The 24,930-nt window shown below is 40.7% G+C and overlaps 1 protein-coding gene across 5 annotated transcripts in view; it reads left to right on the forward strand.

Moving 5' to 3' along the window:
* myo18b (myosin XVIIIB) overlaps positions 1-24,930 on the forward strand; it is a 71,194-nt gene that overhangs the window by 23,268 nt on the left and 22,996 nt on the right. For all 5 annotated transcript variants that reach the window (XM_086301847.1, XM_086301842.1, XM_086301843.1 and 2 more), the window contains 21 exons: positions 107-290; positions 383-533; positions 1,142-1,251; positions 1,336-1,401; positions 1,485-1,613; positions 3,067-3,210; positions 6,653-6,742; positions 6,833-6,952; positions 7,030-7,135; positions 7,565-7,689; positions 7,799-7,953; positions 8,532-8,655; positions 9,810-10,010; positions 10,088-10,198; positions 12,862-12,966; positions 16,050-16,211; positions 16,304-16,417; positions 16,913-17,029; positions 17,122-17,205; positions 17,427-17,564; positions 17,636-17,821. In XM_086301847.1, coding sequence (XP_086157973.1) covers positions 107-290; positions 383-533; positions 1,142-1,251; positions 1,336-1,401; positions 1,485-1,613; positions 3,067-3,210; positions 6,653-6,742; positions 6,833-6,952; positions 7,030-7,135; positions 7,565-7,689; positions 7,799-7,953; positions 8,532-8,655; positions 9,810-10,010; positions 10,088-10,198; positions 12,862-12,966; positions 16,050-16,211; positions 16,304-16,417; positions 16,913-17,029; positions 17,122-17,205; positions 17,427-17,564; positions 17,636-17,821 — 2,722 coding nt within the window. The remainder of the gene's footprint in view (positions 1-106; positions 291-382; positions 534-1,141; positions 1,252-1,335; positions 1,402-1,484; positions 1,614-3,066; positions 3,211-6,652; positions 6,743-6,832; positions 6,953-7,029; positions 7,136-7,564; positions 7,690-7,798; positions 7,954-8,531; positions 8,656-9,809; positions 10,011-10,087; positions 10,199-12,861; positions 12,967-16,049; positions 16,212-16,303; positions 16,418-16,912; positions 17,030-17,121; positions 17,206-17,426; positions 17,565-17,635; positions 17,822-24,930) is intronic.

Below are 24,930 nucleotides of genomic sequence, written 5' to 3' on the forward strand. Positions count from 1 at the left end.
TCCATGCATGATTCATTTACTCACAGCACATACCAGCTACACACTTGTAGTGATGTTAAAAACATGTTTTTGACATCCTGTGATAGTGTGTCTCTGCCCTCCCCAGAGGGGTTGTGAAAGCCATGTTCACCCCAAGAATTTCTCTGCCCCCCCTGTGTCGGGCTCTGGGGGGACTAGAGGGTGGCAGCCAGCGCTCTTTGCAGAGGAATGGCACCATCAGGAAGACATTCAGTGGGGGAATGGCAGCGATACGCAGACACTCCCAGTGTATTGCAGTAAAACTCCAGGCAGTAAGTTTCCAGAGCATTCACTATCAAATCCTCATCTATTTCTGTAGTGTAACTGGATTCCTTCCCTCTTTGCTGCTTTTCCCACCATGCAGGATGCTCTTATCAATCTGATCCGTCGAGCCAGGCCAGTGTTTCTGCAGTGTGTCAGTGCAAAGACTGACAATGGAAGTTTTGACATCCCAGCCCTCAGGGTGCAACTGCACTCCACACAGATCCTGTCAGCTCTGCAGCTATACCGCATAGGTATGCATGCTCATGCATTAATATTTCAAGCTGTAACACTGTGTGTAAACCAAGTACAAAGCTATTAGTGACCATTCTAGGGTTAGGGTTATTGTTCTGTTGTACATGTTTAAAAGGCAAATATTCTGCAAGTAAAATATGTTATCTTTCAGAGTAAATCACATCTATTATTTGGAATCTATGACACCCAACATATACATTAATGGCAAAACAACTAGCAGCTTGGTATTCCGATATCTGGAAGAAACAACTCCTATCACAACTAGAGACTGACAAGGTGAACACAAAACCTGACATCACGTCAGGGGGGAGAAGTCATTATCCCCACACAACTGTTGTTCTTGGGGCTTGGTACCCAAGAACAACAGGTGCGTTGAAGGTGTTGAGTGCGAGAGTGACTGACCTGAGAGATAGGATCATAGCTGAGAGAGAGAGTAAAACTTGAAGGATCAAGACCCCCCGAGTGGGTTTTTTTTTCACACACAGAGACACACACACATACCTGTATATATATATATATATATATATATATATATATGTTCTCGCCCTTTTTCCAAATATTCCTGATGCAAATTAAAAAATCAATCTGTGGCCATGTTTGTCTGCAGGTTATTCAGAGCACATGACTCTGGGGGATTTCAGGTGTCATTTCCAGGCTCTCGCTCCTTCAGTCATGAAACGTTACGCTTCAGTGTTTGTCAGCCACGATGAGAGAAAGGTCAGATGGCACATGGCAGCAGCTCCCTTTCTTGTTCAGCATCATGTCATGTAAACATCTTTTTTGTGTTTGCTTATGTGTCAGGCAGTGGAAGAGCTGCTGGTTGAATTGGATGTGGATAAAAAGAGCATCCTCGTGGGTGCCAGCCGGGTAAGAACATGTTTGTACTCGAACAGCTGAATTTATTTCGTGCTGATATGGCTCATACATTTTTTCCCCCCGTTGTGCGTTAGGTGTTTATGAAGCGAGGTGTGTTGTGCTATCTGGAGCAGCAGAGGGAGAAGCAGGTCACTGGTTGGCTGGTCCACCTACAGGCTGCCTGTTTGGGACATCTTGCCCGTCAGAAATATCGCAAACTCAAGGTACTTATGTCTCTGTGAGCTTGCCTTCTGCACTGCTGACTGGGAATTGATGGAATTGATACGAATTTCTCATTGGCTCCCCTTTGAGTGTCACCACCATCGCTAAAGAGCATATCAAAGAAATTACACAAAACCTCTCTGAGTAGAACACAAAGCCAACAGGACTGGGTGCTGGGCTTGGGTTGGCATTCACTCAGCTTTAATATCATTCTGGGCTCTTGGCTAGCTTAGTGTTAGTATGCTGTCTGCGCATGTTAGCACTTAGCAACATGGCCTGGCCTGCATTTGTATAGCGCTTTACTCAGTCCCCAAGGACCCCAAAGCGCTTATAGCGCAAACATAATGTGTCTGTTTCTGTCCTGGATGCAGTTTGAACATTGCACGCTTGTCCTTTTGTGCAATATAAATAAAAGTAATGTCCTTATCTACGGTGTAGACTGCGGCACTATTTTCTTCCTCCGACTCATGAACTTAAATCAACTGATTGTAGTGCGAGCGCAAGAACCAATAAGTGTCATCAATAAGTAAGCTGACTAACAATTCCAAAGAACTGGACTACTGTTCTCTATAAGAACAGGTTCTCGATTCCTACTACTGACTAATCGAACCGCCAAATTTCCAATTGGTAGCCATAAGTGCCCAGTGAGATATTTTTAATATATACATGAACACAAACAGGAGCTTTGACTTTACCAGTAGAAAAAATTGTACATCATGTATTTTAAATGCAGCTGTTAGCATTTCCTTTAACTTTACAACTTTTGTTTCTTTTTGAGAGTTGTTGTTTTCAAACTTTTTGTGGTGCCTTTTTTTGCACTTTCTTTTTGTGTTTTTTCTTTTCATAGGTTGTACTTCTTTGTGGTCATTTTGCATTTATGTAGCGGTGTTATGCTTTGCATGGTGGTTTTAGATGGGAGTTGTTTATTTGTTTTCTTTGCTCTTCATGTGTTTTAATTTTTTTTTATCTCTCTTGGTGTTTTTTCCTTTTTTAGTAGCTGTTTGTGTGTCTTGTCGGTCATTTTGCATTACTGGAAGTGTTTTATGATTTGTGTGGTTGTTTTGCATCTCCTTGTGATCACTTTGAGTCTCTTTGTGTCTGCTTTATCTTTTACAGTTTTTATGTGTTTCTTTTTTTATGGATGCTTTGCACTCCTTGACCTTTGACCTTAGCAAGTAATCATACATTTTCACTAGTTATTGCATAAATTATTGTACTAGTATAATAGTATTTCAGTTTAAGGTAATATCACTTTAAAATGAATGTGTTGATTCAGGTCTCAATGAAACTTTTTTATTTATATTTTTTTACATTTTGTTGCAATGGCATTTAATGGTTTTATCTGTCGCTTTAAAAGGAGACTGAGCTCAGCTGTAGGTTAAACTCACACATTGTGTGTGTGTGTGTGTGTTTGTGTGTGTGTGTGTGCGTGTGCATGTGCCCGTCTGTCTCCAGGTGCAGCAGATGGCAGTGAGTTGTCTGCAGAGGAACCTTCGGGCTCTCAGGGTCGTGTCCAAGTGGAGTTGGTGGAAACTTTTCTGCAGTGTGCGTCCTCTCCTTGATGTCAACATGGATAATGAGAGGCTCAGGGCCAAAGAGGTACATGATCACAATTATCAGAAGGTGTTCAAACACTTTGTGAAAAAATGTATTTGCTTTTTTGCAGAGATTTAGATGAAACAAATGAAGACTGAGTGATTGATTTTCTTGCTCAATGTCTCCAAATTAAGGCAAACGTATACATGTGTATTTTAGTAATATGTTTCTTAAATGTATATATATGTATTAGCATTAATCTTTTAGCTTTAGGAGTTAAATGGACAAATATAAAAGCATCTTAATCTGGTAAATAGCTTACAAATCTTAGAATATCAACTTATTAACATTGCAAAGTACAATAGTTTCTGCTGTAAACTTTCTAGCTCATTCTTATCAGGGAAAGACAGAGGGTTAGATAATGCGTTTGTTGGAAGGTAGCAAAGCATTTTTTGGCAACATTCAGATGACACTGTAATGCACAAAGTGACAAATGTCTTCATGTATTGTAGCGTCCTGGATGGAATATCCTATACACTGTATCGGTGCTTCACTAAATGTTCGCAGAATACCACAAGGTGGAAACTATGTGGGACTCTTACAAGGCGATGTCCTTAACACCACTGTGGATTTGCTTAGAGCTGTGTTAATGTGTTATTGTATTTTTTCTTATATGTTAGTCTTATTTAACTGTAATGCAATGAAATGGCAAGTGAGCAGAAAGTACTTGCAAAAATCTTGCCTCACTATTAATTATTTTATATTTTGATAGGAAAAAAAGGGGAAGGAGTGCACCAATGTATTGAAACATGTGCAAACATACATTGAAATATAGTATATGAGACCAAAACAATGTTTTTGAGAACATTAAGAGAAGATTACACAAGGTAAAGTCATGTCCTGCTCTGTGTGGGTGAATCGACTTTTCCCAGCAATTTCCAGGACTGATCAGTAGGTGGTGCTTTTTGCCATGTCGGACTTTTGTCTTCATCGTCACTGCCCAGGAGCAGATTATATTTTCAGCATAAAGTGCCATGACCATTTGGCCTAGTAAAAGGTACACACCACTGTGAGAGTAAAGTGAAATATCCAGGGTCTGTACAGACTGTATGTAATGATGAACATTGCCACTTTGGAGTCACTGGTTAGCAGTGTTGGGTAAGTTACTTTAAAATAGTAACTTAGTTACATTACTAGTTACTTCTCTCAAAAGTAACTCAGTTACTTCAAGTTACTCGTTACTTTCAAAGTAACTAGTTACTAGGGAAAGTAACTTTGGTTTTACTCAGAATTCTCTTGTTAATGTGTTGCTTCCATAACTTTGCCAGTCTTCTAGCTTGCTTACTTGCCACAGTGCACTGTGCCACCTACCAATAGAAAGGAAACGATAATGTGCATATTTCCACAAGAGAAATCCCACGCCTGGACCGTCATTGACTGCTTCCATGATTCTAGCCTACGTCACAGCGTCATGTGCGCCTTTTACATCCAACACAAAAACTGCAGTCGTGGTGCTTTCGATTGTACTCAGAACTCGGAAATTCTGCCTTCTGAATAGGAAGATGTAGGTAACACCAGACTGCAGATGAGCTGCATACAGGGCTGGACTGGGACAGAAAATTGGCCCGGGCATTTTGACTAGAGACCGGCCCACCATTATAGGAAAAATCATAAAGCCTTTGAATGAAAATAAACACTATTGTGACAGTGATGTACACTGTTCTGATGGTATATATGCATCAATCTATCAATCGTTTGTTGTAAGATTCAGATAATTATTTTTTAAAAGCTAGACATTTGAAATGAGAATAAGAAAGAAAAGTATTTCTTTGCGCCCACCTCTCCCTGTTAATGCCCTACATGCCCCCCTGGCAAAACTTTGCTAGACCCGCCCCTGCACAGTTACCAGCTGTCAGCTACCTAAAAAAGGATCCTGGGGTTATTTGTCTCTCAGAAACAGTTCATAACTTCCCTTCAACTCATTCATGTCACCTAAAAGGTAAACCTGTTTCTCCATCACCTGTTCAGCTCTGATGATTCAGTAAGGACATCTCCTGGATTCATCTTCATGTTTCCCTCTCACCAGATAACCAAACCATATCATGACCAGCAGCTTTTTTGCAGCTGTGGCTCCAGCAAACATCAGCTGATAGTAGAAATTAATATTAAATAAATTCTAACAACAGCTGATCAAGCTTAAAAGTGCAGCTGTTGTTTAGCGCGACATCCGCTGGTTTCCTCTTTCGGCGCAAAGTGAGCGATAAACAAACAAGAGAGCCGATCAGCTGATCACTGATCAGTTTCATGATTGAAGTAGAAACGGGAGAGGGAGGGGGAGAATGAGAGAAGAAGAGGCAGCTGTGCAGCAAAGACACAGAATAACTGCAGCTTTGTGCCTTTTCCATTGTAGCTGAATTACGGGACAAACTGTTTCTTTTCACCTCAATAAGAAACGCGTAATATTTTCTCTGAATACCAGACAGGACGGTTGACAACTCTAATAACTTATGAACAAAATAAAGTTAAACATCATTAACTTCATAGCACCACCCAGCTGTATAGAAACTCCGTCATGCTAGCTAGCACGCAGTACGGAAAAAGTCAGAATAACGAAAATAAACTCCACCTAAACTTGGTTTATATCTGACCCAGAGAGACTGCAGGTCATAACTTCTTACCTGAAGTTCAGTTCACACTTGGACCGGCGGCCGCCTCGGGTCTCTTTTCCTTCTGCGTCCCCTTTCCTTCATCCTTCATCCTTCATCATAATGTTACTGAATCTGTGGAAGCTCCGCGATAGCCACCACACGAAGTAACGAGTAACGACCCTATCTAAATCCCAGTAACGACTAACGCGTTCCTGATTTTGGCATAATAACTAGTTACCGTGCTCGTTACCACAATAATAACGTAGTTACTGTAACGCGTTACTTAATAACGCGTTAGTCCCAACACTGCTGGTTAGTGAAGTCCTCTTATGAAGCAAGTGGTGGTTATGATTGAGAAACTGCAACACTCATAGGCTGGTTGATTATTCCAGTCTTATAAATGTGTACATTTATCAATTTTACATATGAAAACTGCCTAGCCGTGCCTCAAGGCTCAGTAAACATAATTACATCTTTTCGTTGTGAGCAAAAGTTGCTGTGGGTTCTCTCTTAGTTAGAATAGACGCAACAATTTATAACTCGAGCTTCTATTGCTATAATCGTTGACTTAAACGTACATGCCTGTGGTTTTAATTTCATGCAAAGTAATTAAGCAGTCCATCTTAAATGACAAAGTACCAACGCTGTCTGAATTGTTTTTGAAGCTATATTTTTGTGCACTCGAGACAAGAAGAACAATTATAAGGCTGCGTAGTGTTCATAATGGAAGTTCAGTGAGCTGTAGCAGTGCCAGCATCTAATAGGTGGATTTTGGTTTCAATGAACGAGTGTACAGTGATAATAATCACAATGATGTTTCAGTCACAGTGAGTTTTCTATTTTGCCATTTTTGTCAGGATGAAATATCAGTTCTGAGACGACGCCTAGAGAAATCAGAGAAGGAGAGAAATGAGCTGAGGCAGACTGCAGACAGCCTGGAAACCAAGGTTTGTATTCTCACACAGACACACCTATACACACACACACACACACGCACACATGCACACAAACAAACTCATGTTGTGATCTATGTGCAGGTTACAGCTGTGACATCTGAACTGAGTGATGAGCGTTTCCGCGGCGATGCCGTGGGCCAGGCTCTAGATGTGGAGAGGGCAGAGAGACTTCGACTCAGCAGGGAGAACAAAGACCTGCAGGTAAGACAAAAAAATCCTGTTACTTGTTACTCAGTTTACAAGTCCTGTTACTTACCTCGGTACTTTTTTAACTATAGGCTCGCCTAGATCAGTGTAAAGTGACCATGGAGACCCTGGAGAAGCAGCTGGAGGAGGAGAAGCAGAAAGCTCAGGCTAAGGAGAGTCAGAGAGGAGCAGTGACAGGTAAAGAGTTGTCCATGGTAGGATTTGTAAATTCTTTACAAATCCTACCATGTGAATTCATGGATTTTTTTTTCACATTCTGTCTCTCACAGTTGAAGTGTACCTCTGGTGCAAATTACTGACCTCTGTCATCATTTTAAGTGGGGGAATTTGCACAATCGGTGGCTGACTAAATACTTTTTTGCCCCACTGTATAGTAGAAAGGAGTTTGAGTGTTCATATTGACTAACAGGTGTTATATAAGTACCATTCCATTTACCATTTGATTTGAACTCACCAAAAGAACAATCTGCAAAACTCAAAAAATGAATCAAATTATTCATAAATATCTTATTTTATCACACATGAAATCTAGTGTTAAAATAGAGAAATGTCACAACATATAAAGTGACTCCAACAAAGTCATATCCATTCCTCCACATCTTGCAGAAACTGAACTGGTCATGCAGCTGGAGTGTTGCCAGACAGAGATGGAATTTGTTTGCAGACGACTGAAGCAGACAGAGGAAAAACTTGAGACAGAAAGACAAACTCGACAAGAGCTCGATGCCAAGGTGAGACAGGATGCTGAAAGGTGAACAGAGCACTGATGGGTGATTAGTTTCTGAAGTTACTTATTATTACTAAAGTTATGATTTGTAATGTTACTCTGTTTTTGTGAAGGTGGCGACATTGCAGGCCCAGCTGGAGCAGTCCAGGAGGAGTGTGACAGAGGTGAAACGTCACTGTCGTCATTTGACCTCTGACCTTCAGGATGCCCGGGTCCTTACCGACAGTCTGCAGAGCCGCATACATGAACTGGACCGCAAGCAGAGAAGGTTTGTTTTAACCCCACGCTGTATAACTTTCTTTCATATCAGCTAAGATTATGATTTGTCATATCAATATGCAGCTGTGTATCTTTGTATTTTTCTGCATTTCTGGTATAATCCTTAGTTTTATCTTGTGTCGTGTGTTTCTGAATGTCGGTTCCTTCGAGTGCCTGTGTGGAATTATTTGTCTGAGTTTATTTACTACTACTACTATTACTAATAATAATTATATCTTCCAAGAAAATATTTTCCTCTGACCCTCTGATATTATTGTTATTGTTTTATTTTCTTCTGTTGGAAAAAACTTCTAGCTTTCCCCCCTTTTTCTTTAATATTCTAGGGAGATTTAACTATGAATCAAGACTTTGTCTCTTTTCTTTTCTGCTGAAATTGCAACTACTAGAACACAGAACATCCCCCTGTTCAATTAATAAAGTTAATTTCACTTTTCCCGCCATCAAACAAATGAGATGTGTCAAAAAGTGATACACTGCCAAAAATTGTCGATATATACTTCTTTACAAATATGATGTGTAATCATAGTGAATACAAAATCCTCCTGCTGTTTGTATGCGTTCATACAGGTTTGATAACAAGCTGACTCAGGCTCTGGAGGAAGCTGAGTGTGAGCGAGAGCAGAAGGACAAAGCCTTTCAGGAAAACACAGCGCTGGGAGCTGAAATATACAAATTGCGCTGCAGCCAACAGGTGGGTTGGCTTCTGTGTTGACTGTGTGTAGATTTTTATATGAACTGATTAAAAGATTTCTGCTATTTCACAGTAATGTCATGTAATGATGTGTTTGTGGTTACTTCAGTAATTGTGCAGATGCCAAAAGCATCAAACCTCAAATGTACCATATTAAAAAGCTTAACAACATTAAAAATCATCCTGATTTGGTCTTTGTCGCCCCTTTTATACAGCTCTAAAATCCAATTAAGCTTTTTAATAACTCACCTGACTGGATAGCCTCTAAAACCGACCTCTGGACTGTGTTGTTTGTGACTTAACAAACAACACAAAGCAACATTAAAAAATAATGGCATCAGCTGTGCTTACACTGAAGATTCAAAATACACAAACAGATGGTGATGCCACTTTTGTTGCATACACCTGTAGACTCTATGTAATATTAAATAGTCTTCAGAATTATTTAGTGGATTTACATGTGATTTTATGGAGTAGTATCCAAAAGTGTGCAACAGAAAAACAGACTGATTCAACAGGTTAACCTGGAACAGAGTCTCAAATGTAATGTGGAAATGACAGCTGTCACATGTAATTCATGATAGGCTGTTGCTCTGATCAAATCAAACAGACCATACTGTAGGTTGATGACTCTGAGACAGCTATGTTACAGGAACTGTGTGGAGTTAACGTCACATCTGACCCAAATGTTGATCCTGGACACTACATGTGTACAGAATGAAGGCTGACCTGCTGCTGAGGAAACAATTAGCTTGTCATGTATATGTCTGTCTTCATTATGAACATGTAAATAAAAGTAAAGAACAAATGATTAAGGATAAAGTTACAAAGCATCTGACTCTCACTTTCAGGGTGATATCACTATGCTGTGGCAAAGAAAAGTTACATCGGTCCCAAAGGTTAGAAATAGTTTAGTTTAGTTGGTTTAGCAGCATTTTGATTTTTCGTGTTTGTGTTCCTACATGATATTGTGTTCTGGATCATATCCCAAATTGCAAAACCTACCAAACCTCCTTGAGCTAGCTCATGCTGACTAACCTGTGCCAACTTCCAAGATGCTGCACTGACCAGTGGACAAAGATGAAATCTGTAAAGGAGCATGAGAATGAAATGTCTTAAAGTGAGAAACTCCAGTGTTGTGTGGATGTGTGCAGGAAAGCCAGGCAGAGGTTAGCCGTCTGCAGAAGCAGAAGGAGGACCTGTGTGCTCAGATCCGTGACCTCAGCCTACCTGTTGACCTTGCCTCAGAGTCACTGCCTGCCCTCAAGAAGCAGCTTCGCCTCCTGGAGAGCCAGGTCAATGAGAAAGCAGAGGAAATCACCAAGCTCACTGCCAAAATACAGCAGCAGCAACAGGTGATACAGCACACACAGAATATATTGCTGTCCCTGCTGCTTCTTCCCTCACCATTGTCTTTGTCCGTGTCCTTTAGATCCACATGCGGTTTGAGATAGAGGTGGAAAGGATGAAGCAGATCCATCAAAAGGAGTTGGAAGATAAAGACGAGGAGTTAGAGGATGTCCACAAGTCCTCTCAGAGACGAGTGGGTTTAACAAATACACTTACAAACTGACTGTTTCACAACCAATCATTTTAACATACAGTGGGGCAAAAAAGTATTTAGTCAGCCACCGATTGTGCAAGTTCCCCCACTTAAAATGATGACAGAGGTCAGTAATTTGCACCAGAGGTACACTTCAACTGTGAGAGACAGAATGTGAAAAAAAAATCCATGAATCCACATGGTAGGATTTGTAAAGAATTTATTCGTAAATCAGGGTGGAAAATAAGTATTTGGTCACCTCAAACAAGGAAAATCTCTGGCTCTCACAGACCTGTAACGTCTTCTGTAAGAAGCTTTTCTGTCCCCCACTCATTACCTGTATGAATGGCACCTGTTTGAACTCATCATCTGTATAAAAGACACCTGTCCACAGCCTCAAACAGTCAGACTCCAAACTCCGCCAAGGCCAAGACCAAAGAGCTTTCGAAGGACACCAGGAAAAGTATTGTAGACCTGCACCAGACTGGGAAGAGTGAATCTACAATAGGCAAGCAGCTTGGTGTGAAAAAATCAACTGTGGGAGCAATCATCAGAAAATGGAAGACATACAAGACCACTGATAATCTCCCTCGATCTGGGGCTCCACGCAAGATCTCATCCCGTGGGGTCAAAATGATCATGAGAACGGTGAGCAAAGATCCCAGAACCACACGGGGGGACCTGGTGAATGACCTGCAGAGAGCTGGGACCAAAGTAACAAAGGTCACCATCAGTAACACACTACAACGGCAGGGAATCAAATCCCGCAGTGCCAGACGTGTTCCGCTGCTGAAGCCAGTGCATGTCCAGGCCCGTCTGAAGTTTGCCAGAGAGCACATGGATGATACAGCAGAGGATTGGGAGAATGTCATGTGGTCAGATGAAACCAAAGTAGAACTTTTTGGTATAAACTCAACTCGTCGTGTTTGGAGGAAGAAGAATACTGAGTTGCATCCCAAGAACACCATACCTACTGTGACGCATGGGGGTGGAAACATCATGCTATGGGGCTGTTTTTCTGCCAAGGGGACAGGACGACTGATCCGTGTTAAGGACAGAATGAATGGGGCCATGTATCGTGAGATTTTGAGCCAAAACCTCCTTCCATCAGTGAGAACTTTGAAGATGAAACGAGGCTGGGTCTTCCAACGTGACAATGATCCAAAACACACCGCCCGGGCAACAAAGGAGTGGCTCCGTAAGAAGCATTTGAAAGTCCTGGAGTGGCCTAGCCAGTCTCCAGACCTCAACCCCATAGAAAATCTGTGGCGGGAGTTGAAAGTCCGTGTTGCTCGGCGACAGCCCCAAAACATCACTGCTCTCGAGAAGATCTGCATGGAGGAATGGGCCAAAATACCAGCTACTGTGTGTGCAAACCTGGTAAAGACCTATAGTAAACGTTTGACCTCTGTTATTGCCAACAAAGGTTATGTTACAAAGTATTGAGTTGTATTTTTGTTATTGACCAAATACTTATTTTCCACCCTGATTTACGAATAAATTCTTTACAAATCCTACCATGTGGATTCATGGATTTTTTTTTCACATTCTGTCTTTCACAGTTGAAGTGTACCTCTGGTGCAAATTACTGACCTCTGTCATCATTTTAGGTGGGGGAACTTGCACAATCGGTGGCTGACTAAATACTTTTTGCCCCACTGTACATGCTTAAAAAACACATATTTTTTAATTTGTTTTATTTTTTAATAACAGCAAAACCACATGACTTTAAGGTTGGATAAAGCTCATCACATACAAGACAGTTTGTTGAAGTTTTGCCAGCAGATCTTAAAATGAGAGATTCTTTAAAATGAACGTTTTCCACAGAAACAGGCTCTTTCAGTGAGATCACTAGAGTTGTACAACAGCAGTTATAATGCACTGCAGACACCAGTGGTTTTCCCTCCTCGCTAACGCGGGACTGTGACATTCCCTGATTACTGATCATGCTGTGCAAAGTGAAGTAGTTAAAATGTCTGACCATTCTCCTCTGATTTCTGACATCATCAAGACATTTTCATATAGAGAACTTCTGCTCACGGGATTTTTTTTTTTTTTTTTTACAAATTCTCTGTAAACCCTAAAGATGTTTGTGTGGGAAAATCCCAACAGATGCCACAGTTTCTGTGGCAGCCGGTATAGTATTAGTCAAGTCACATGGGAAAGATTATCACATAAATATTACAGAGCAGTAATTCTGCTTTAGGCGCTGACATCATCATTCCTGGTAAGAAAAGCCTTATCCTCAGCATCATATTAAGACTTTTGGGAGAGATGATAAAAACTTCTTCCACACAAACTAAACTCAGCTCCTATAGGCAGGGCAGAAGAAGCTTCTGAAATTTTTGTAAGCCCTATTCCAGCAGCATTAGCTTTAAAAGCGAGTAAACAAAGCTCTTAGTGGCTAAACATTTATCATAGATACCCTTTATTACAGGATCACTAGTTGCTCCTGGAAACTGTAAGGTATACTAAAGTCACAAAACATCACACTTGGCTATAAACTGCACCACTGTATGCCTAAGGCCATGCTCTGATGAAGCCAACAAATCATCTACAAAAAGCAGGGATGCTACTTAATCCCAACAAGCTCCCCATGAATATCACAAACTGAATCAGAACCGCCTGACACTTACAAATTCATCGTGTGTCTGTGTGTGTAGCTGAGGCAGCTGGAAATGCAACTGGAGCAGGAGTATGAGGAGAAACAGATGGTGATTCATGAGAAGCACGACTTGGAAGGACTCATTGCAACTCTGTGTGACCAGGTAAAACACACGCACACACACACACACACACACACACACACACACACACACACTGCTTGTCTGCACTCTACATTGACATCTTCACCTTTCTGCATTCCTTCCTGGCTGAAGAATTGTAAAATATTATTACTACTATGGTTAAACAAATATCTAATACATTCCAAAAAAAATAAATTTACAGACATCATGGTAACAACTACATGTACACATACAGCTCTATTACTGGAAAATTGTGCAGAGATCAAAAGTAAAAATAATAATGTTACCCATCAGTGTGAAATGATTAATATTACTGCTGCATATGTTTAAGGTTGAGCTTATTTGGAATACTTTGTATTCTGTTTAATGTCCAGCATTGTATTTTAAAAGTCATATGTTTGCACTGGCTGTCGTGTGAGGACCATATATCTCTGGAAAAAAACCCTAAAATAAACAATTGTTCATGACCTCAGAAACACAGGCCTAAATCTTGATTTTTTTAAAAAGTATATTAAAAATATCCATAAAAAATAACTAGCTGAATCGAAAGACTTGAGCAGTGTGCGACATGGCTTACTGTTAATATCTACAGTGGAATTGGTCTCTGAATGTGGGAATGAGTGTCTCATAGAATGTGTGAATCTGAAAGTGCTGCTGAGCCTGCATCTGGTCCAGTTGCCTCTTTTATTAGAGCAGACAAATTGAGATCATCATGGTTACATTTTTCCTTGCTAATGTACTAAATGAGTTACACCTTTTTTACACTCCATCTTCTCTACATCACACATTTTGGCCAAGGTGGTTTATACATGATGCGCATGCCCAAACCACGAGAAAAAAGAAAAAAGTTGCTAGCCTCTTAGGTTACCCAACTTCAGTCATTCTTAATGGGAGATGGCGCTGAGGCCTGAGCCATGCACTACTTTCCATCACAAAAGCGGCACAATTCTGTGATAGAAAATAGTGCATAGCTCAGGAAGACTTGGAGAAATCACTGTCTGTGAACATAGCTCACTGTGCTGTCCAAATGCAGAGAAGAAGCCACAGGTTGTTTGTTCCACTGTTTGTATGCACTGTGTGTGCACTTTTTTTGCAGACTGGTGAGCCTCTTCCCAAGCTTACTTCTAAGTAACTCTGCCTCACTAAGATGTTCTTTTTATACCCAGTCATGTTACTGAGCTGCTGCCAGTCAACCCGATTAGTTGCAAAATCGTCCTCCAGCTGTTTTGCTTTAGTACCACATCCATTTCCTTTCCAAACTTTTTTGAGATGTGTTACTGCCATCAACTTCATAAGGAGTTCATATTTTTCTTACATTTTTCTTAAATTTTCTCAGTTTGAGAAAATCTACCTTTTAACATATATGTAAAATGTGACTAAAGATTTCTCCCATTGAAAACATAATGTCGAGATGAACAGAATCATTTTTGGGATTTCTTTACCTGGATGATTGAGCATGCATCCAGACATTGCATTGCAATATTTATATTTTACAGTGTCCCAATCAATGTTCCCTCTAATTTTTCATGTGTCTGAGCGAACACACAAACTCCCTGAGCGGACACTTGGACCACTGTGAGCAACAGCAGACGTGTGCACTGTGGTCACGCCAGCATCGAATTCATCCAAGTTACATGGTTTATTAAAATAATCAAATTACAGCATTTACATTTATGTTAGACTACTTTTAATTAAATGCTTTAACCCACTTACAATGAAAATGTAAAAAAAATCTTGTTCATGACCTGTGTAGTATTTATTTATTTTTTGCTCTGACTTGTATTATGTGTATGAGTCTGTGGTCTGGGAGAGAGTCCTGTAACTCTCTGCATGCAAAATACAGTATATAATCACCAATGTTGGGCAATTAATTATATAGTTACTTCTTCAAAAAAGTAACTGAGTTATGCAAACAAAGTTTTTTGCAGCTGTTTACCTAAAAATGCAGCCAAGGCGTTTTTTTAAATTAAATATTTAAAACTATTTACAGAACAATCAGCTGTTCTGCATCAAATTTGATGCCACACAAATTATTTGTGCCACTCAAAAAAATAATTTCTGTCCACTATGAGATGAAGGAGAACAACAGCCTGGTACCTGCAGGCCTGACAACAGGAGATGTATCACTGCTGTAACACCTGTAACATTCAGCAGTCGCCTCATTGTTCTGACACACACAACAAAACTATTGACTACGCTACACACTAACTACACAAGATTTGACAACTCTGGTTTTACGTGGCCTATCAACACAATTTAAAAACTGGTATAAAGTCCACACTTTTCCCGTCAATTGTTCCGTCTGTCCTGCTCACATCTCCAGTGGTTGTACACGTTGTCATTAAGTGGCTTCACTCCACATCAGCCACGCCGCTTTGCTCGCTAAAACACCGGTGTCGGCACATAAGGACGCTGTCATAGCCTGTCAACCACGTTGATTAGCTGCGTATATACGAGTGTGAATCGCATCATTGGCTGGACTATGGGATTAGGTGGCATCGTTCTAATCCCATACTGGAGCAGCCAGTCACTTACTGACTAACACTGCAAAACAGAATTGTTAACGTATTAATTTTAATTTCAATTCAGGTTAGATTTTTTTTGTGTGTGTGTGTGCACAACACAGATTTTCTGTGCACAGAGACGTGCCAGCAGTGCGCAATTGCACGCGCAGCTTAGAGGGAACATTGGAACATTCTTACAATTGCAGTTGTACTTGATACTTTCTAAGGTTATTTAAGGTTGTTAAATGAAAAGTTAAACAGTGCATCACCAGCATAGTAGTATTAAGACATTAAGCAGATTTGAATTAAAACAGAGGAAACCGAAGGATCAACTCGCAGTGACCCTGATTGAAAGAGAAGCACAAAAACACACATAGAATATGAATGATGCCCAATGAAAACTACTTGTGAGTGTGCAAAACTAGTAAAAATCACCCTATTTGAATAATCTGAATGTCACTTCTAATTTTGAGTTCACGGTGATGTCCTGTGACTTCAATGAATGTGTGCCTGGAACCTATCAAAGATAGGATAGAGTTACTTTTACTAATTCAGTTATTCATTTAGAAGAGCTTTATTCTAAGGTGTCACACTTTACAGGTGGGGCACAGAGACTTTGATGTAGAGAAGAAGCTAAGGAGAGATCTGAAGAGAACTCACGCCCTCCTGGCTGATGCCCAGCTTCTTCTTGCTACTATGGAAAGCTCAGGGCAGAACCTACCCAACAGCAGTAAAGACCAGATAGAGCATCTGCACTTCCAGGTACATCCACTTTTACATTCACCTTTACCTTGACAAACCTCTAGTGTCACCTGCTGCTCTGCTGGAGAAACACTTCCCATGTCTCCATTTAGCTTGAGGAGAGCGAAGCAAGGCGACTTGAGGCTGAGAGCATTCAGGCGACTCTCTCCCAGGAGCTGGACAACAATCAGGCTGAGCTAGAAAACATCTGCAAGCAGAAGAGTGTGGTGAGAGTTTTATTTTATTGTGCATTGGCAGGCATGCGACCCATGGAAGGTAAAGAAGCGAAAGCACTCTTTGTTGTGTCTACTGACTTGTTAAGCTCTGAAAAAACAATGTACAACTCTAGTGATCTCACTTGCTTTGCACACTCTGTGTGTGTTTGCAACTGGAAAATAAAACATGGTGATGTGAGTGTGTTCTGATGTGCTTGATACTTACGGTCCTGAATGTAAATATTGCATATTTAATCAGACATCATAACTTTAGACACAGACTGTTTGTCTTCTTGTCTTAACTTCGTTTACGTAATACTAAAACTGCACATTACTTGAAATTAAATAAAAACATAACTAATTCTAAGCAAACTTGACAGGGTCACTTGTGATTTCATCACTTTCTGTCTTCTTATTTTGGGTACAGAAAACACTCTTTAGATTAAATAGTAAAAATGAAGAGTGTGGAGTAGTCTTCCACTTATGTTTTTGTCTTCCTGAGTGCAGGTGGATGAAAACTTAGCTCTGCTGCAGCAGGAGAAGGTGGACCTGTTGAAGAGGCTCGAAGAGGATCAGGAAGACCTAAATGAACTTATGAAGAAACACAAAGCGCTCATTGCGCAGGTACTGCTTTTTAGCTGAAATCTCTCAAATCCTGTTGATGACCTAAGTCATGATTCACTTCAAGTGACTTCCTCTTGCTTTGTCCCCTTCAGTCCTCCAGTGATATTGCTCAGATCAGAGAACTGCAAGCTGAACTGGAGGAGGTGAAGAAACAGAAACAGTCTCTCCAAGAAGAGGTATCTTTGCTTTGACAGTCAGAAATGAAAAGGATTACTCGGGGGTTTATGAACCAATTGTGCTTTTGAAATTAGCTGGGATGAGGTTGTGATGGATTCATGGAACATTTAACCTGCTTGTTGCAAGTCTGAATACACATGCCAGCTTCAGGTGGAGCACGTTCACGCTTTCTGATATATCTGCACGTTGATCCTCTAAATGTTTTTGGCTTGCAACTCAGCTCCAGCAGTGTGTATCGAGGGTGCAGTTCCTGGAATCGTCCACTGTGGGGCGCAGCATTGTCAGTAAACAAGAGGCACGTGTACGTGACCTGGAAAATAAATTAGAGTTTCAGAGAGGGCAAGTGAAGAGGTTTGAGGTAAGCTCGGATGATTCATCTACACTTGTTACCATGCGAGAACATGCCTGCAGCTCCTACGTCTCCCTTAGGTGCTGGTGCTGCGGTTGAGGGACAGCGTGGTTCGTCTGGGAGAGGAGCTGGAGCAGAGCGCACAGGCCGAGGCTCGGGAGAGAGAGAATGCCCGCTATTACCAGCAGCGTGTGCAGGACATGAGACTGGAGATGGAGGAGCTGAGCCAGGCAGAGCAGGAGAGCAGCCGCAGACGCATGGAGCTGGTAATCACACCTTGTAATAACCGATATCATGAGCAATGGTTATTTTACTGTTGGCAAGCAATAAAATAATAATCGGTCCAGTAGTATGTAAAGTCGAAGCTGATTTTAGTAAGACTCTTTTTCACTTTAATGAAATAATTCATTTCAGTTTTAACACTCACCATGTATATCTACATGTGTTTGACCACTGCATTTAAACACATTAATGTACAATAATCATTAGTGAGTGCCAACATATTATTAGTTCACAACATATTCAGTTTTCTGTTTATTAGCAATGGTTATTACAACATGTCACCATATCAGTTATCATAAAAAGTTTCCTTGTATTGTCTGCTGACTAATCCTGTATCAGAAATTGAGTGAGCAATTTTTGCAGCAAACTAAATCTGGGGCAAAGACTGTGTTTGTTTGGGACTGTGAAGGACGTGTTATTAATGCCAAGTCTGAAATTTTGGTGTAACTAACCTGAAAATAAAAATAAACAAGAAGCACCAACAAAGTGCAAACCTCCACTAGGGCAGCTCATTCTCTGAGCAGCATCCCCGGTTAAAGGAACAGTATTGCATTTTGCATTTATTCATTTAGGCTTCTCTGTTATTTTTAAATGTACTTCAAGAAGTTTGTATTGCTGTAAAAATCAGATAAGGATAGCATGACAGAGGTTTGTGTACAGAAACATTATGTAGGAGCAGATAATGGATAAAATGTATGGATATGTAAATAAACAGACATGAATAACTTAGCTTATTATATAATATTATGCTGTAGTGTATTTCTAACTAACTACGCAGCTCATTGTCAGTGTGGACAATACTTTCTTTAGAGATATAACACATTTTGGGGTCAGCTTCAAAGAAAAGTGTTGAAATGTAAAAGTGAGGTCAAAAGTCAAACGTGACATGAAATTTAAACTTTATAGGGTATTTTCTATACATTGAGAATACACATCACACTTGTAAGAATTGTAGATTCTAACTTAAAAGGCTTTTTGACAGTTTTCCATGAATAAATCATGTTGACCTTGAAGTCATCGGTGTATGGAAGAAAATTTTAATGGAACTTTTCGAGCTGTTGTGTTTACAGACAGAATGACACTGGTGGACAAAATGCTACCAAAAGCATACCCTTCTTGGCAGAGTTAAATGTGCAGGTTACAGTCTAGTGATTTTATTCATATAGCACATTTAAACACGTATCCTATTCTATTCAATTCAATTTTATTTATATAGCGCCAAATCACAACAAAAGTTGCCTCAAGGCGCTTCATAGATTCAGAGAAAAACCCAACAATCATGTGACCCCCTATGAGCAAGCACTTTGGCGACAGTGGGAAGGAAAAACTCCCTTTTAAAAGGAAGAAACCCCCGGCAGAACCAGGCTCAGGGAGGGGCGGCCATCTGCTGCGGGTGAGAGAAGGAAGACAGGATGAAAGACATGCTGTGGAAGAGACACAGAGGTTAATAACAGATATGATTCAATGCAGAGAGGTCTATTAACACATAGTGAGTGAGAAAGGTGACTGGAAAGGAAAAACTCAATGCATCATGGGAATCCCCGGCAGCCTATGTCTATTGCAGCATAACTAAGAGAGGATTCAGGGTCACCTGGTCCAGCCCTAACTATATGCTTTAGCAAAAAGGAAAGTTTTAAGCCTAATCTTGAAAGTAGAGATAGTGTCTGTCTCCTGAATCCAAACTGGAAGCTGGTTCCACAGAAGAGGGGCCTGAAAACTGAAGGCTCTCCCTTCCATTCTACTTTTAAATACTCTAGGAACAACAAGTAGGCCTGCAGAGCGAGAGCGAAGTGCTCTAATAGGGTGATATGGTACTACAAGGTCATTAAGATATGATGGGGCCTGATTATTTAAGACCTTGTATGTGAGGAGCAGGATTTTGAATTCAATTCTGGATTTAACAGGAAGCCAATGAAGGGAAGCCAAAACAGGAGAAATATGCTCTCTCTTTCTAGTCCCTGTCAGTACTCTTGCTGCAGCATTTTGGATTAGCTGAAGGCTTTTCAGTGAGTTTTTTGGACATCCTGATAATAATGAATTGCAGTAGTCCAGCCTGGAAGTAATAAATGCATGAACTAGTTTTTCAGCGTCACTCTGAGACAGGATATTTCTAACTTTAGAGATGTTGCGCAAATGGAAGAACGCAGTCTTACATATTTGTTTAATATGTGTGTTGAAGGACATGTCCTGGTCACAAATAACTCCAAGGTTCCTCACAGAGTTACTGGAGGCAGTGTTGCCAACTTAGCGACTTTGTCGCTATATTTAGCAAGTTTTCAGACCCCTTAGCGATTTGGATGGATGGATGGATGGATGGATGGATGGATGGATGGGAAAAAAGTCGCTAAAAAAGACGTGAAAACACGTATCGCTTTTACTCTCAACAAGCAGCGGGTGCTGTAACGCAGTCAGTTCTTCTTTTACTCTTTTTCTCTTATGCTGTTTTGTGGATCACAAGGTTTAAAACTACTTATAAACACACACACACAAAGTAACTCCACCAGAGTGCCGGTCCAAGCCCGGGTAAAGGAGCAGGGTTGGAATTATGACATTAAAAAAAACAATAATTGCTAAAAGAAATTTAATTTGTAGTTCTAAATAAACTCTAAATGCATTTAGGACGTTTTTTACTCACTTTATGTCTCTTCCACGATGTTATTTCTCTCTCCAACAACATAGGTTACAATTAGATTAGCATGACCAATTATGCAAATTAGGCGATGACGTCATTTAGTGACTTCTAGGACAGCCAATAGCGATTTTCCTTACTGAGGAGTTGGCAACACTGACTGGAGGCCAAGGCAATGCCATCCAGACTAAGAATCTGGGCCGAGTACAATAACCTCAGTTTTATCTGAATTAAGAAGCAGAAAGTTAGTGGCCATCCAGGTCTTTATGTCTTTAAGACATTCCTGCAGTTTAACTAATTGGTGTGTGTTATCTGGCTTTATGGACAGATAGAGCTGGGTGTCATCTGCATAGCAGTGAAAATTTATGCTATGTCTTCTAATGATGCTGCCTAAGGGAAGCATGTATAATGTAAACAGAATTGGTCCTAGCACTGAACCCTGTGGAACTCCATAGTTAACCTCAGTGTGTGAAGAGGACTCTCCATTTACATGAACAAATTGGAGTCTATTAGATAGATATGATACAAACCACTGCAGTGCAGTACCTGTAATACCTACAGCATGTTCTAATCGCTCTAATAGGATATTATGGTCGACAGTATCGAATGCTGCACTAAGGTCTAGCAGGACAAGCACAGAGATGAGTCCACTGTCAGAGGCCATAAGAAGATCATTTGTAACCTTCACTAAAGCTGTTTCTGTGCTGTGATGAGCTCTGAAACCTGACTGAAACTCTTCAAATAAACCATTCCTCTGCAGATGATCTGTTAGCTGTGTGACAACTACTCTTTCAAGGATTTTTGATATGAAAGGAAGGTTGGAGATTGGCCTATAATTAGCTAAGACTGCTGGGTCTAGAGATGGCTTTTTGAGTAAAGGTTTAACTACAGCCAGCTTGAAGGCCTGTGGTACATAGCCGATCATTAGAGATAGGTTGATCATATTTAAGATCGAAGAATTAATTAATGGCAGGACTTCTTTGAGCAGTTTTGTAGGAATGGGGTCTAAAAGGCACGTTGATGGTTTGGAGGAAGTAATTATTGAAGTTAACTCAGAAAGATCAATTAGAGAAAAAGAGTCTAACTTAACATCGATGGTACTAAGAGTAGCTGTAGATAGTATTACATCTGTGGGATGATTATTGGTAATTTTTTCTCTAATGATAAAAATTTTATTTGTGAAGAAGTTCATGAAGTCATTACTAGTTAACGTTAGAGGGATGGTTGGCTCAAAAGAGCTCTGACTTTTTGTCAGCCTGGCTACAGTGCTGAAGAGAAACCTGGGGTTGTTCTTATTTTCTTCAATCAGTGATGAATAGTAAGATGTTCTGGCTTTGCGGAGGACTTTCTTATAAAGCAACAAACTATTTCTCCAGGCTAAATGATGATCCTCTAAATTTGTGACACGCCATTTCCTCTCCAGCTTACGAGTCATCTGCTTTAGGGTACGTGTTTGAGAATTATACCACGGAGTCAGGTACTTCTGATTTGAGACCTTAGTTTTCACAGGAGCTATAGTATCCAGAGTCGTACGTAGTGAGGAGGTGAAATTATTAACAAGATAATCGACCTCTGTTGGAGTAGCGTTCAGATAGCTGCTCTGCTCTATGTTGGTACAGGGCATTGAAGATGATAACAGTGGGTGGATTATATTCTTAAACTTAGTTACAGTGCTTTCAGAAAGACATCTACTGTGATAAAGTCTACTCTCCACTGCTGTGTAATCAATTACTGTAAATGTAAATGTTATCAGGAAATGATCAGACAGGAGAGGGTTTTCAGGAAACACTGTTAAATGTTCAGTTTCTATGCCATATGTTAAAACAAGATCTAGAGTGTGATTAAAGTGGTGGGTGGGTACTTTTGCATTTTGAGAGAAGCCAATTGAGTCTAATAACAGACTAAATGCCATGTTGAGGCTGTCATTTTTAGCATCTACATGGATGTTAAAATCACCCACAATAATTATTTTATCTGAGCTGAGCACTAAATTAGATATAAAGTCTGAGAAATCAGACAAACTCTGTGTAAGGCCCGGGTGGACGATAGATGATAACAAGTAAGACTGGTTTCTGAGTTTCACAGCTGGGGTGGACAATGTTAAGCATCAGGCTTTCAAATGAATTAAAAGTCTGTCTTGGTCTTTCGTTAATTAATAGGCTGGTGTGAAAAATTGCTGCCACACTGCCCCCTCGGCCTGTGCTTCGAGATTTCTGGTAGTTAGAATGACTCGGGGGTGTTGATTCATTTAAACTAACATAATCATTCTGCTGCAACCAGGTTTCTGTAAGGCAGAGTAAATCAATTTGTTGATCAATTATTAAGTCATGTACTAACAGAGACTTGGAGGAGAGAGACCTAATATTTAATAATCCACATTTCACTGTTTTACTCTTTGGTTCACATGTGGATACTGTATTGTTCTTTCTTTGTGATTTTTGTTGCTGTTTTTTAGTTTGTTTTTTGTCTTTTTGGGAGCTGACACAGTCTCTATGGAGATGGGTTTTTGGGGGGAGGGGGGGGGGGTAGCAGGAGGAGAGAAGCTGCAGAGAGGCGTGTAAGACTGCAACTCTGCTTCCTGGTCCCAACTCTGGATAGTCATATTTTGGGGGGGTTTAATAAATTTGTCCATATTTCGAGAAATGAGAGCTGCTCCATCCGAAGTGGGATGGATGCCGTCTCTCCTAACAAGACCAGGTTTCCTCCAGAAGGTTTGTCAATTATCTATGAAGCCCACATCGTTTCTGGGACACCACTCAGACAGCCAGCAATTTAAGGAGAACATGCGGCTAAACATGTCACTCCTGGTCTGATTCTATGTATCGTATTCTTTCAGATTGTGTTAATGTGAACTCTGTTTCATTAAAACAAAGGAAGATAAAAGAATAGCCAATAAAAGCATATTTCCATACATTTCTCTGGTATCCCTGCTGCTTGCAGATACAGTGGGGCAAAAAGTATTTAGTCAGCCACCGATTGTGCAAGTTCCCCCACCTAAAATGATGACAGAGGTCAGTAATTTGCACCAGAGGTACACTTCAACTGTGAGAGACAGAATGTGAAAAAAAAATCCATGAATCCACATGGTAGGATTTGTAAAGAATTTATTCGTAAATCAGGGTGGAAAATAAGTATTTGGTCAATAACAAAAATACAACTCAATACTTTGTAACATAACCTTTGTTGGCAATAACAGAGGTCAAACGTTTACTATAGGTCTTTACCAGGTTTGCACACACAGTAGCTGGTATTTTGGCCCATTCCTCCATGCAGATCTTCTCGAGAGCAGTGATGTTTTGGGGCTGTCGCCGAGCAACACGGACTTTCAACTCCCGCCACAGATTTTCTATGGGGTTGAGGTCTGGAGACTGGCTAGGCCACTCCAGGACTTTCAAATGCTTCTTACGGAGCCACTCCTTTGTTGCCCGGGCGGTGTGTTTTGGATCATTGTCATGTTGGAAGACCCAGCCTCGTTTCATCTTCAAAGTTCTCACTGATGGAAGGAGGTTTTGGCTCAAAATCTCACGATACATGGCCCCATTCATTCTGTCCTTAACACGGATCAGTCGTCCTGTCCCCTTTGCAGAAAAACAGCCCCATAGCATGATGTTTCCACCCCCATGCTTCACAGTAGGTATGGTGTTCTTGGGATGCAACTCAGTATTCTTCTTTCCAAACACGACGAGTTGAGTTTATACCAAAAAGTTCTACTTTGGTTTCATCTGACCACATGACATTCTCCCAATCCTCTGCTGTATCATCCATGTGCTCTCTGGCAAACTTCAGACGGGCCTGGACATGCACTGGCTTCAGCAGCGGAACACGTCTGGCACTGCGGGATTTGATTCCCTGCCGTTGTAGTGTGTTACTGATGGTGACCTTTGTTACTTTGGTCCCAGCTCTCTGCAGGTCATTCACCAGGTCCCCCCGTGTGGTTCTGGGATCTTTGCTCACCGTTCTCATGATCATTTTGACCCCACGGGATGAGATCTTGCGTGGAGCCCCAGATCGAGGGAGATTATCAGTGGTCTTGTATGTCTTCCATTTTCTGATGATTGCTCCCACAGTTGATTTTTTCACACCAAGCTGCTTGCCTATTGTAGATTCACTCTTCCCAGTCTGGTGCAGGTCTACAATACTTTTCCTGGTGTCCTTCGAAAGCTCTTTGGTCTTGGCCATGGCGGAGTTTGGAGTCTGACTGTTTGAGGCTGTGGACAGGTGTCTTTTATACAGATGATGAGTTCAAACAGGTGCCATTCATACAGGTAACGAGTGGGGGACAGAAAAGCTTCTTAAAGAAGACGTTACAGGTCTGTGAGAGCCAGAGATTTTCCTTGTTTGAGGTGACCAAATACTTATTTTCCACCCTAATTTACGAATGAATTCTTTACAAATCCTACCATGTGGATTCATGGATTTTTTTTTCACATTCTGTCTCTCACAGTTGAAGTGTACCTCTGGTGC

Source organism: Aulonocara sp. 'chitande type north' Nkhata Bay, linkage group LG7 (genome assembly GCF_057382095.1).
Source record: "Aulonocara sp. 'chitande type north' Nkhata Bay isolate Kocher_YH1m ecotype deep benthic linkage group LG7, A_spYH_male_GT1.1, whole genome shotgun sequence".
NCBI lineage: Eukaryota > Metazoa > Chordata > Actinopteri > Cichliformes > Cichlidae > Aulonocara > Aulonocara sp. 'chitande type north' Nkhata Bay.